Source organism: Lithobates pipiens, unplaced genomic scaffold (assembly GCF_037356315.1).
Source record: "Lithobates pipiens isolate NorthernLeopardFrog02 unplaced genomic scaffold, aLitPip1_a1.2 Scaffold_3, whole genome shotgun sequence".
Classification (NCBI taxonomy): Eukaryota; Metazoa; Chordata; class Amphibia; order Anura; family Ranidae; genus Lithobates; species Lithobates pipiens.
The window spans coordinates 40,539,572-40,552,528 of record NW_027507790.1 but is presented as its reverse complement, the minus strand read 5'-3'; the positions used below and the strand labels follow the sequence as shown (position 1 = coordinate 40,552,528).

General features: G+C 49.2%; 1 protein-coding gene across 2 annotated transcripts in view; it reads left to right on the top strand.

The window, feature by feature from the left end:
- The window catches only part of RSPH14 (radial spoke head 14 homolog), a 362,664-nt gene extending 350,184 nt beyond the window's left edge, over positions 1-12,480 (top strand). For both annotated transcript variants that reach the window (XM_077461530.1, XM_077461529.1), the window contains exons 6-7: positions 11,692-11,828; positions 11,907-12,480. In XM_077461530.1, coding sequence (XP_077317656.1) covers positions 11,692-11,828; positions 11,907-12,145 — 376 coding nt within the window. In that variant the 3' untranslated portion in view covers positions 12,146-12,480. The remainder of the gene's footprint in view (positions 1-11,691; positions 11,829-11,906) is intronic.
- The last annotated feature ends 477 nt before the right edge of the window (positions 12,481-12,957 follow it).

Genomic DNA, 12,957 nt, shown 5'->3' with positions numbered 1-12,957 from the left:
CGTCACCTGCCATGCCACCTGCCACAAGTTGTGGATTGTCCACTTGCCACGTCACCAGCCACATCACCTGCCACAAGTTGTGGATTGTCCACTTGCCACACCACTTTCCACGTCACCTGCCACGTTACCTGCCACAAGATGTGGATTGTCCACTTGCCACGTCACCAGCCACATCACCTGTCACAAGTTGTGGATTGTCCACTTGCCACATCACTTTCCACGTCACCTGCCACGTCACCTGCCACAAGTTGTGGATTGTCCACTTGCCACGTCCCTTGCCACGTCCCCTGCCACGTCACCTGCCACAAGTGGATTGTCCACTTGCCACATCACTTGCCACATCACCTGCCACAAGTTGTGGATTGTCCACTTGCCACGTCACCTGACACAAGTTGTGGATTGTCCACTCGCCACGTCACTTGCCACATCCCCTGCCACAAGTGGATTGTCCACTTGCCACGTCACTTGCCACGTCCCCTGCCACAAGTGGATTGTCCACTTGCCACGTCACCTGCCACAAGTAATGGATTGTCCACTTGCCACGTCACATGCCAGTCACCTGCCACAAGTTGTTGATTTTCCACTTGCCACGTCACCTGCCAGGTCACTTGCCACGTCACCTGCCAGGTCACTTGCCACGTCACCTGCCACAAGTTGTGGATTGTCCACTTTCCACGTCACTTGCCACGTCACCAGCCACATCACCTGCCACAAGTTGTGGATTGTCCACTTGCCACGTGACTTGCCACATCACCTGCCACGTCACTTGCCACATCACCTGCCACAAGTTGTGGATTGTCTACTTGCCACGTCACTTGCCACATCATCTGCCACGTCACTTGCCACAAGATGTGGATTGTCCACTTTCCACGTCACCTGCCATGCCACCTGCCACAAGTTGTGGATTGTCCACTTGCCACGTCACCAGCCACATCACCTGCCACAAGTTGTGGATTGTCCACTTGCCACACCACTTTCCACATCACCTGCCACGTTACCTGCCACAAGATGTGGATTGTCCACTTGCCACGTCACCAGCCACATCACCTGCCACAAGTTGTGGATTGTCCACTTGCCACATCACTTTCCACATCACCTGCCACGTCACCTGCCACAAGTTGTGGATTGTCCACTTGCCACGTCCCTTGCCACGTCCCCTGCCACGTCACCTGCCACAAGTGGATTGTCCACTTGCCACATCACCTGCCACAAGCTGTGGATTGTCCACTTGCCACGTCACCAGCCACATCACCTGCCACAAGTTGTGGATTGTCCACTTGCCACGTGACTTGCCACATCACCTGCCACGTCACTTGCCACATCACCTGCCACAAGTTGTGGATTGTCTACTTGCCACATCACTTGCCACATCACCTGCCACGTCACTTGCCACAAGATGTGGATTGTCCACTTTCCACGTCACCTGCCATGCCACCTGCCACAAGTTGTGGATTGTCCACTTGCCACGTCACCAGCCACATCACCTGCCACAAGTTGTGGATTGTCCACTTGCCACGTGACTTGCCACATCACCTGCCACGTCCCTTGCCACATCACCTGCCACAAGTTGTGGATTGTCTACTTGCCACGTAACTTGCCACATCACCTGCCACGTCACTTGCCACAAGATGTGGATTTTCCACTTTCCACGTCACCTGCCATGCCACCTGCCACAAGTTGTGGATTGTCCACTTGCCACGTCACCAGCCACATCACCTGCCACAAGTTGTGAATTGTCCACTTGCCACACCACTTTTCACGTCACCTGCCACGTTACCTGCCACAAGATGTGGATTGTCCACTTGCCACGTCACCAGCCACATCACCTGTCACAAGTTGTGGATTGTCCACTTGCCACATCACTTTCCACGTCACCTGCCACGTCACCTGCCACAAGTTGTGGATTGTCCACTTTCCACGTCCCTTGCCACGTCCCCTGCCACGTCACCTGCCACAAGTGGATTGTCCACTTGCCACATCACTTGCCACATCACTTGCCACATCACCTGCCACAAGTTGTGGATTGTCCACTTGCCACGTCACCTGACACAAGTTGTGGATTGTCCACTCGCCACGTCACTTGCCACATCCCCTGCCACAAGTGGATTGTCCACTTGCCACGTCACTTGCCACGTCCCCTGCCACAAGTGGATTGTCCACTTGCCACGTCACCTGCCACAAGTAATGGATTGTCCACTTGCCACGTCACATGCCAGTCACCTGCCACAAGTTGTTGATTTTCCACTTGCCACGTCACCTGCCAGGTCACTTGCCACGTCACCTGCCACAAGTTGTGGATTGTCCACTTTCCACGTCACTTGCCACGTCACCAGCCACATCACCTGCCACAAGTTGTGGATTGTCCACTTGCCACGTCACTTGCCACATCACCTGCCACGTCACTTGCCACATCACCTGCCACAAGTTGTGGATTGTCTACTTGCCACGTCACTTGCCACATCACCTGCCACGTCACTTGCCACAAGATGTGGATTGTCCACTTTCCAAGTCACCTGCCATGCCACCTGCCACAAGTTGTGGATTGTCCACTTGCCACATCACCAGCCACATCACCTGCCACAAGTTGTGGATTGTCCACTTGCCACACCACTTTCCACATCACCTGCCACCTTACCTGCCACAAGATGGGGATTGTCCACTTGCCACGTCACCAGCCACATCACCTGCCACAAGTTGTGGATTGTCCACTTGCCACATCACTTTCCACGTCACCTGCCACGTCACCTGCCACAAGTTGTGGATTGTCCACTTGCCACGTCCCTTGCCACATCCCTTGCCACTTCCCCTGCCACGTCACCTGCCACAAGTGGATTTTCAACTTGCCACATCACTTGCCACATCACCTGCCGCAAGCTGTGGATTGTCCACTTGCCACGTCACCAGCCACATCACCTGCCACAAGTTGTGGATTGTCCACTTGCCACGTGACTTGCCACATCACCTGCCACGTCACTTGCCACATCACCTGCCACAAGTTGTGGATTGTCTACTTGCCACGTCACTTGCCACATCACCTGCCACGTCACTTGCCACAAGATGTGGATTGTCCACTTTCCACGTCACCTGCCATGCCACCTGCCACAAGTTGTGGATTGTCCACTTGCCACGTCACCAGCCACATCACCTGCCACAAGTTGTGGATTGTCCACTTGCCACACCACTTTCCACATCACCTGCCACGTTACCTGCCACAAGATGTGGATTGTCCACTTGCCACGTCACCAGCCACATCACCTGCCACAAGTTGTGGATTGTCCACTTGCCACATCACTTTCCACGTCACCTGCCACGTCACCTGCCACAAGTTGTGGATTGTCCACTTGCCACGTCCCTTGCCACGTCCCCTGCCACGTCACCTGCCACAAGTGGATTGTCCACTTGCCACATCACTTGCCACATCACCTGCCACAAGCTGTGGATTGTCCACTTGCCACGTCACCAGCCACATCACCTGCCACAAGTTGTGGATTGTCCACTTGCCACGTGACTTGCCACATCACCTGCCACGTCACTTGCCACATCACCTGCCACAAGTTGTGGATTGTCTACTTGCCACGTCACTTGCCACATCACCTGCCACGTCACTTGCCACAAGATGTGGATAGTCCACTTTCCACGTCACCTGCCATGCCACCTGCCACAAGTTGTGGATTGTCCACTTGCCACGTCACCAGCCACATCACCTGCCACAAGTTGTGGATTGTCCACTTGCCACGTGACTTGCCACATCACCTGCCACGTCACTTGCCACATCACCTGCCACAAGTTGTGGATTGTCTACTTGCCACGTCACTTGCCACATCACCTGCCACGTCACTTGCCACAAGATGTGGATTGTCCACTTTCCACGTCACCTGCCATGCCACCTGCCACAAGTTGTGGATTGTCCACTTGCCACGTCACCAGCCACATCACCTGCCACAAGTTGTGGATTGTCCACTTGCCATACCACTTTCCACGTCACCTGCCACGTTACCTGCCACAAGATGTGGATTGTCCACTTGCCACGTTACCAGCCACATCACCTGCCACAAGTTGTGGATTGTCCACTTGCCACATCACTTTCCACGTCACCTGCCACGTCACCTGCCACAAGTTGTGGATTGTCCACTTGCCACGTCCCTTGCCACGTCCCCTGCCATGTCACCTGCCACAAGTGGATTGTCCACTTGCCACATCACTTGCCACATCACCTGCCACAAGTTGTGGATTGTCCACTTGCCACGTCACCTGACACAAGTTGTGGATTGTCCACTCGCCACGTCACTTGCCACATCCCCTGCCACAAGTGGATTGTCCACTTGCCACGTCCCTTGCCACGTCCCCTGCCACAAGTGGATTGTCCACTTGCCACATCACTTGCCACGTCACCTGCCACAAGTTATGGATTGTCCACTTGCCACGTCACATGCCAGTCACCTGCCACAAGTTGTTGATTTTCCACTTGCCACGTCACCTGCCAGGTCACTTGCCACGTCACCTGCCAGGTCACTTGCCACGTCACCTGCCACAAGTTGTGGATTGTCCACTTTCCACGTCACTTGCCACTTCACCTGCCACATCACTTGCCACAAGTTGTGGATTGTCCACTTGCCACATCACTTGCCACCTGCCATGTCACTTGCCACAAGTTGTGGATTGTCCACTTGCCACGTCACTTGCCACCTGCCATGTCACTTGCCACAAGTTGTGGATTGTCCACTTGCAATTGCAATTGTTTAAAATATTTTTCTAATGGTTTTTCATCATTTGCAATCATTTTTGAGATTTTTAATGTAAAAAAAAAGGTCACCTTTAAAAACGCATATAAACGCAAACGCGGCTAAACGCGGTAGCGGCGTTTTGCCGCGTTTTACCGCGTTTTGTCGCGTTTTGCGTCTGAAACGTGGAAATTTTTGCTTCTGAACGCATTTTTTTGCTTCTGGAAAAACGAGATTAAACGCAACTGCATAAAAACGGAAAAAAACGAGACTGTGTGCATGGACACATAGGATAACATTGAATGAGTTCAGGGGCAGTTGAAAAAACTGTCCAACTGCATCTGAACGCGCGTTTAACTGCGTCTCGTGTGCATGAGGCCTTAAAGGGCAACGTAAAGGTATGTTATGTGCCCTTCCGCTGATGTATATCGGCGTGAGGTGGTCGGCAAGCTGTTAAAGTTAACCTGTTATAGTCATTATATCTTTTTCAAAATATTGCCACTTTGATGTAGTGTCACTTTTTTACTAGAAGTCCGACTTCTGGGTTTGTCACTGGCCAGAAAAGTGCTTTCATTGGACAGGGGATTACAGGTAAGTGAGGCTAAAGCTGGCCAAAGATGGAGCAACAATCAGCCAGTTCAGCAAGGACTAGCTGAATTTCGAACCATCTCAAACTGTTCCCACTGGAGAGAAGTTGATCTAATAATCAGCTTCTCTTGAACGAGAGCATTGGAAAATTTAATTTGATCAGAGCATGCAGTCAGTTGGTGTCAGCATTGATCAGTGTATTCTGACAACAGGGGAGATTACAATAGCACAGCGGGGAGGATTCCCCCATCCACCTTGCTTGTGCAGTTTGGGAATCCATTCTTCTTTTTTTTTTACTGGTTTGGGAATCCATTCTTCTTTTTTTTACTGTCTGTCATCTATGGCCAGCTTTACTTCAGAGGTCAAGTCACCAGTATTAACATGAAACATAATCAGTGGGGAGCACAAAAGTTCTGACTACAGCAGATGATAGCAGGCATCTTGTGGTAAATGGTGTTACCATGATGGGTGGATTTGCCTAAATCAATATTTATGACTTGGTACGGGAATGTCATAAATCTGTGGGCCCTTTATCAAGATCTCTAGTTGACCTGGGCTTTCATGGAAACCAACGCCATCAGCTTGAAAGGTGTTTTACTTGCTATTTTTTTCTGAAAATATTTCTTAGGTGTTCCTCCCCAATTTTTTTGGGCATGAGCACAAACACTTGCTGATTGTAATTGCGTATGCTTGTGCCATGATCTTTCATTAGCTCATTTCATCAGATTAAATCAACAGCTTGCATTAGTCAATCTGGTAAGTACATATCAATGTACCAAACCCAGCTTACTGTTGCCTCCTGCTTCACCATTAATCACCTATCCTACAGGGAAAATAAAAAGAGCCTTGTGATCATTTGCAAACCCTCTGGTGTCCTGGATATGCCAAAAAATGGTATAAATCAGTGGTATGAATAGTAAAGATTGTACAGAAGACTGGAAATTCTAAGGCCGCGTACACACGCGCGGACTGTTCGCCCAACCTTGTTCGGCAAACAGTTTCGGCAAACAGTCCGCTCAAAATTTGCATGAGCGGACTTGCCCACACACGAGCGGACTGTTTCAGCGAACTGTTTGCCAAACAGTCCGCTCAACTTTTGAAATGAACGGACTCGCCCACGTAAGGCGGAGGCAAATCCGCCCATTTCGAGCGCGTGTACAGGTAGGTGGGGCCCGCGAAGGAGACGTTGCGGGCTCCGCCGCCTGGAATGGGCTTAAAGGGGAACCCCAACGCCGAAAAAAATCGGCGTGGGGGTTCCCCCAAAGTCCACACCAGACCCTTGTCCGAGCACGCTACCCGGCCGGCCAGGAAAGGGGGGCGAGCGAGCGCGCCCCCCCTCCTGAGCCGTACCAGGCCGCGTGCCCTCAACATGGGGGGGTGCCTTGGGGAAGGGGGGGCCGCGCGGCCCCCCCACCCCAAAGCACCTTGTCCCCATGTTGATGAGGACAAGGGCCTCTTCCCGACAACCCTGGCCGTTGGTTGTCGGGGTCTGCGGGCGGGGGGCTTATCGGAATCCGGGAGCCCCCTTTAAGAAGGGGGCCCCCGGATACCGGCCCCCCACCCTATGTGAATGAGTATGGGGTACAATGTACCCCTACCCATTCACCTGTGAAATAAAGTACAAAAAAAAACACAACACAGGGGAAAAAATATTTTATTGCACAGCTCCGGGGGTCTTCCGGGGTCTTCTCGCCGGACTCCTCCGCTATGTGTGTGTAGCTCTTTTACTAGCGGAGGAGTCCGGCTTTCTTCCTCCCCGCCGCCGGCCTCTTCTCCCGACTTCGGGGGTCTTGTCCCCCCCTTCGGTTCTTCTGCCGGGCCACCGCGCCTTCTTGTAGCTCTTTTACAGGCGGTGGCCCGGTCTTCTGTCGCCGCTGCCTTCCGTTCTTCTGTCGCCGCCTTCGGTTCTTCTGCCGGGCCACCGCGCCTTCTTGTAGCTCTTTTACAGGCGGTGGCCCGGTCTTCTGTCGCCGCTGTCGCTGTCGCCGCCGCCGCCGCCTTCCGTTCTTGTTCTTCTTCTTGTTCTTCTTCTTCTCCAGGCGATGTTGACACGTCGCTCCCTCCGGCCGGAATGCCAGGGACACGCTCCGCTGCCACTTATATAGTGACAATGGGGCGGTGTCACATGGTATATGTCACATGGGTTGGTCACATGGTGACCCCGCCCCCTTACGATGTCATAGTCCCCATGTGACATCAACCCATGTGACCAACCCATGTGACATATACCATGTGACCCCGCCCCATTGTCACTATATAAGTGACCGCACAGCGCGGCTCTGGCATTCCGGCCGGAGGGAGCGACGTGTCAACATCGCCTGGAGAAGAAGAAGAAGAACAAGAAGAAGAACAAGAACGGAAGGCGGCGGCGGCGGCGACAGCGACAGCGGCGACAGAAGACCGGGCCACCGCCTGTAAAAGAGCTACAAGAAGGCGCGGTGGCCCGGCAGAAGAACCGAAGGCGGCGACAGAAGAACGGAAGGCAGCGGCGACAGAAGACCGGGCCACCGCCTGTAAAAGAGCTACAAGAAGGCGCGGTGGCCCGGCAGAAGAACCGAAGGGGGGGACAAGACCCCCGAAGTCGGGAGAAGAGGCCGGCGGCGGGGAGGAAGAAAGCCGGACTCCTCCGCTAGTAAAAGAGCTACACACACATAGCGGAGGAGTCCGGCGAGAAGACCCCCGAAGACGGAAGACCCCCGGAGCTGTGCAATAAAATATTTTTTCCCCTGTGTTGTGTTTTTTTTTGTACTTTATTTCACAGGTGAATGGGTAGGGGTACATTGTACCCCATACTCATTCACATAGGGTGGGGGGCCGGTATCCGGGGGCCCCCTTCTTAAAGGGGGCTCCCGGATTCCGATAAGCCCCCCGCCCGCAGACCCCGACAACCAACGGCCAGGGTTGTCGGGAAGAGGCCCTTGTCCTCATCAACATGGGGACAAGGTGCTTTGGGGTGGGGGGGGCGCGCGGCCCCCCCTTCCCCAAGGCACCCCCCATGTTGAGGGCACGCGGCCTGGTACGGCTCAGGAGGGGGGGCGCGCTCGCTCGCCCCCCTTTCCTGGCCGGCCGGGTAGCGTGCTCGGACAAGGGTCTGGTGTGGACTTTGGGGGAACCCCCACGCCGATTTTTTTCGGCGTTGGGGTTCCCCTTTAAGCACATTCCAGGCGGCGGAGCCCGCGACGTCTCCTTCGCGGGCCCCGCCTACCTGTACACGCGCTCGAAATGGGCGGACTTTCCGAGCGGGAACAGTCCGCTCATTTCGAAAGTACAGCGGACAGGCCCACACACGGGCGGACTGTTCGCTCAAACACAGTTTCAGCGGACAGTTTTTCGGAATTTCCGAAAGACTTTGTCCGTCCAACTGTCCGCTGAAACTGTCCGCTGAAAGCCCTCACACGAGCGGACTGTCCGCCCAAACACTGTTCAGCGGACAAGGTTGGGCGAACAGTCCGCCCGTGTGTACGCGGCCTAAAGGTTAAATTTAGTTATATGTGAACAGTCTGATTGTAAAAATGTTTGTATAACCTTCTTTAGATTTATCAACAACTGTGTAATACAAAGGAACTGCCTGAATGAATATAAAACCAATTGAACTGCATTTTTTTTGTAACTTTAAAGGAGATTATACAGTTATATTGTAAAGAACATGGCCAGCAGTAGGCCTCTTTCACATATGCTTACCGGTCATTTCACCAGGTCTAGTCACATTTTTTCAAAGAAAAGGGGATGAAATTTACATCAGTTTGTTATCGGTTTTTCATAAATTGTTCATCTGTTTTTACATCCTCCAACTCCTCCAAAGTCCTTAGCCACGTAAGTCCCAGAGCCATCTTTTCATGCAAAAATAGACAGTTTGTCCATTTACATCCGTTTTACGTCAAATGTATTTTTTGAACGGAAGAAAAATAGGGCTTTGATCTGTTCCAAAAAACAGATGTTGATGGAAGAAGATGTTAACTAAAGTAAATGGACAATCATCTGTTTACATCCGTTTTTCCATCAAGATGCATTGATGTCCATTTTTTATCCGTCAACGTACCTTTAGGTATAAGATAATATAATCATATCAGTGATCAGTAATTACCCTCCCACTATACTGTTTATACCCTGTGAAATATGATGAGTTCTGATACTTAAACTTCTGGCCGAATGCACCTACCTCTCCTTTCCCCCATCATCAGCCCTATCTTTCCCCTGATTTCACACAATGACAGCTCCTGTCTCAGTGTACTTCTCATAGATGCCGAAAACTCTCCCTGTAAACTGGAGCTGGGAATCCCCTTCTGGGTGTAGAGAGGCCCATGTTCTGTATGGCCTAAGAAACTGGCTGTATGCTGATACTATCCTACTGTGGCAGCAGACCAACATCTTTACATCTGTCAGAGAATATTTGATGTATCTTGGGGTTGCCACCTTTTTATTCAAGCCATTCCCAATCACTAGCAGCTCAGGGCAATTTTTTTTTGTAATATACACTATAGGATTATAAAAGACCTTGGGCACCTTTGGGTGCCCCAAGGAGAGTAGTAATGTGGTGCGGTGAAAAGTGGGTGTGTCTAAATTGCTGTTGCTGACATCATCACCCCACCCCCCCCAAGTGATGCCGAACCTGCCCCCAGGGAGCAGCTCCTGGATGGCAACAGATTTGTCTGTGACTATTGCGATTACTTGGGAAACATTAGCCAGGTCTGAATAACGTGTCTGGGTTTCAGGCAGACTAAAACCCGGACAAATGATTTAAAACCCAGACTGTCCAGGTGAATACTGGACAGGTGGCAACCCTAATGTATCTACATATCTCTCTGCTTCTGTCCAGCATGTAAGACCACAGGGGAGAGGAACATAGGAAATTGGAGGCAATAGTATCTTTATTGGAGGTTATAAGCAAGATCTGGCATGCCTGTAAGCACTTGCTAAACCTGCCCATGCTAGTATTATCCCCTGTACTACAGGAAACAGCATTCAGACGTTACACACATATGCTTTACACGATAGATGTAAGATAATTTCCTATGTTATTCAGGTATACCTTACAAGGAAGATGTAAGAAAATATCCTATGTTCTTCAGGTATATCATACACAGACGTTGTAAGATAATTGCCTATGTATCTCTGGAGATGACACTGGTGTGGTGCCAGGAGTGGTTTCAGGTTCCTGCAAGTCTAAAGCCGGGGACGATCAGATAATCGTACAAATGTTTGCCTGTTTTTTGTATGATGCTAGTCTCATATCGAAAGTGAAGAGGCTACTCAACATAAGAAAATTCTCGTACAACAAAATTCTATTTCAGAAGTGATGTAATGTGTTGAATAGTTTTGTATGTGTTCTTTCGTTTCTGAGCATGCGTAGTCTTGCTCTTACGATTTTTTTCAGATGAAAAGTGTACTAGTTACTGTAAACTAAAATTGGCCGTTGTGTTCACATACAACAACGATTTTATAGCTTGCACATCCAGCTTTTGTCGTCCAAAAATTCGAAATTGGCTTTCAAAAGCACCATACTAACGATCAGAAAATAGGCAGATCGTCCATTGAACAAAAGTTTACTTCCGATTTTCTGATCATGTGTATGATGGCTTCATTCTAAAGGGAGGTTTATTAAAGAAAAACTTCACTCTTTTAATCAGCACTGTCTATTTTTAATCTTTATGCTGCTAGTTTTAGTAAATAGATAGGAAAGTATATCATAATTACTTGTTTAAAACTTTTTTTATACATTTCTTCAATTACTTCCTGGTTTCCAGGCCTAGGCAAATGATGTCATACACCCCAGGAGAATTTCCCCATAAGAAATCATGGAAACTTAAATGAGGTCGTTACACAACCATTTATTCATAAGTCCTTCAGTTTATAGTCCATATAAAAATATTTTAGCAATGTGACCAGGTTGTATAACCATAAAATGTCCATCCACAAATGGAAACCTCCACAAGGGGATTTGAAGCAAAATCCATCAGGAGCTACAGAGTATAAAATAGAAGAGATGTGCCTCTGTAGCAATATGTTTCTAAATGTTGTACCTTCATTAAATGTAACCATATTGCTACACTTAGAGGTGCCTCTCTTCTCTTTACTACTCAGTTGTAACATGATGCTACTTGTATATTACGACATCACTTGTATATCAAGTCAAAATTTATTTAAAAATGTTGCTTGTCTTGCAAAACGCTCTCAAACTAAGTTACTCTCAATCCAAGGTTTTACTGTATTTCCCTTTGGTATTTAATCCTACCCTTTGTAATTAAACGAACATATACCGTATGTGTTACTATATGCTAACCCTTCTTTTGTATCTCATTTTGCTAGATTCATCCAATTTATTACATAACTAAATTTTCCAAATGGTATTAGCTAACTGTCGGTCTGTTTTCTTTCTTGCCAGTGTTCCACTAGAAGGAAAGGAAGGTGTTTGCAAAGCAGAGGTAGTTGCTATATTTGTACAGCTCCTGGAAGATGAGGATGATGAGGTCAGAGCCAATGCTGCTGGGGCTTTGATGTTCACTACCATTACTACTCAAGGTAAGGCATCTGGCCTATAGTGGTATGATAACTCTGAATATGTTTCCCAGCATGCTCTCATTGGTACTTTTTCTGTAGGGAAATATGCTGCTCTTCATTCTGGAGCCATTCCGAAATTGCTAGCTCTTGTGAAAGATAGACACAGCAAGGTACGACTAAACTGCATCAAGGCATTAACCACCCTGTCTGAAACACCTGAAGGCCGCAAAGTTCTTCTGCCGGATGTGAATTCAATCCAGGAATGTCTGAGCGACTCAAATGAAGCAGTGAGCAGAGCAGCTGCTATAGCAGTACAAGTCATACAGTGGAAACCCTGAGCCAAGCACTATAATGGTACACAGGCATATTACTGTGTCCAATTCCCTGCATTCTGATATCCATAAGAAACACTGGATCCATCTGTGAAAAATTTGTTAAGAAATTGTCAAATTGTTGCCTACGCTATACAAAGGTTTAAACAAAAAGTTTTGATTGAAGTTCTACTTTAATTTACACCCCGCAGCCTCCCCTTACTGAGGGGTCATTGAGCCCAGCATTCCCCTGCTTAATAGCTGTGCATGGTTGTACCTGTATTTTCTTGCTAACGGCAGGGAGGCAGTTTACCCAAATTTCATTGATAATGTTTTACAATAAATCTGAAAAACTTTTAAAATGACTCAGAGTTCAGTTTATGTATTATGGAATGGTCTCAGATTGCTTTCCCGACCATTAAAGCCTATGTCCACCTTCAAGACCCATATTTAGGGTCTAACAAAGTCCAAGAGGAATACAGTAATGCACAGGCATGTTCTGCCCAGGGACGGACTGACCATTCGGCCACTCAGGCACAGTAAAACCAGGGACAGTATGTAAAAATCGGTGTTTTTTTTACATCTGTCTTACCGACATCCTTTTGGTCTAAAAATCCCGAGATTATAGCTGCCCCACCTCTCCAGTACCTTCTCAGCCAATAGAAACATGTCTGTGTATACTGTGTGTACATGTATGTGCATACTGTGTGATTGTATACTGTGTGTGTATGTTTGTGTATACCGTGTGGCCCCATAATCTCTGATTGCCTGGGGGCCCCATAATCTCTGATTGCCTGGGGGCCCCATAATCTCTGATTGCCTGGGGTGCCCCATGAGTT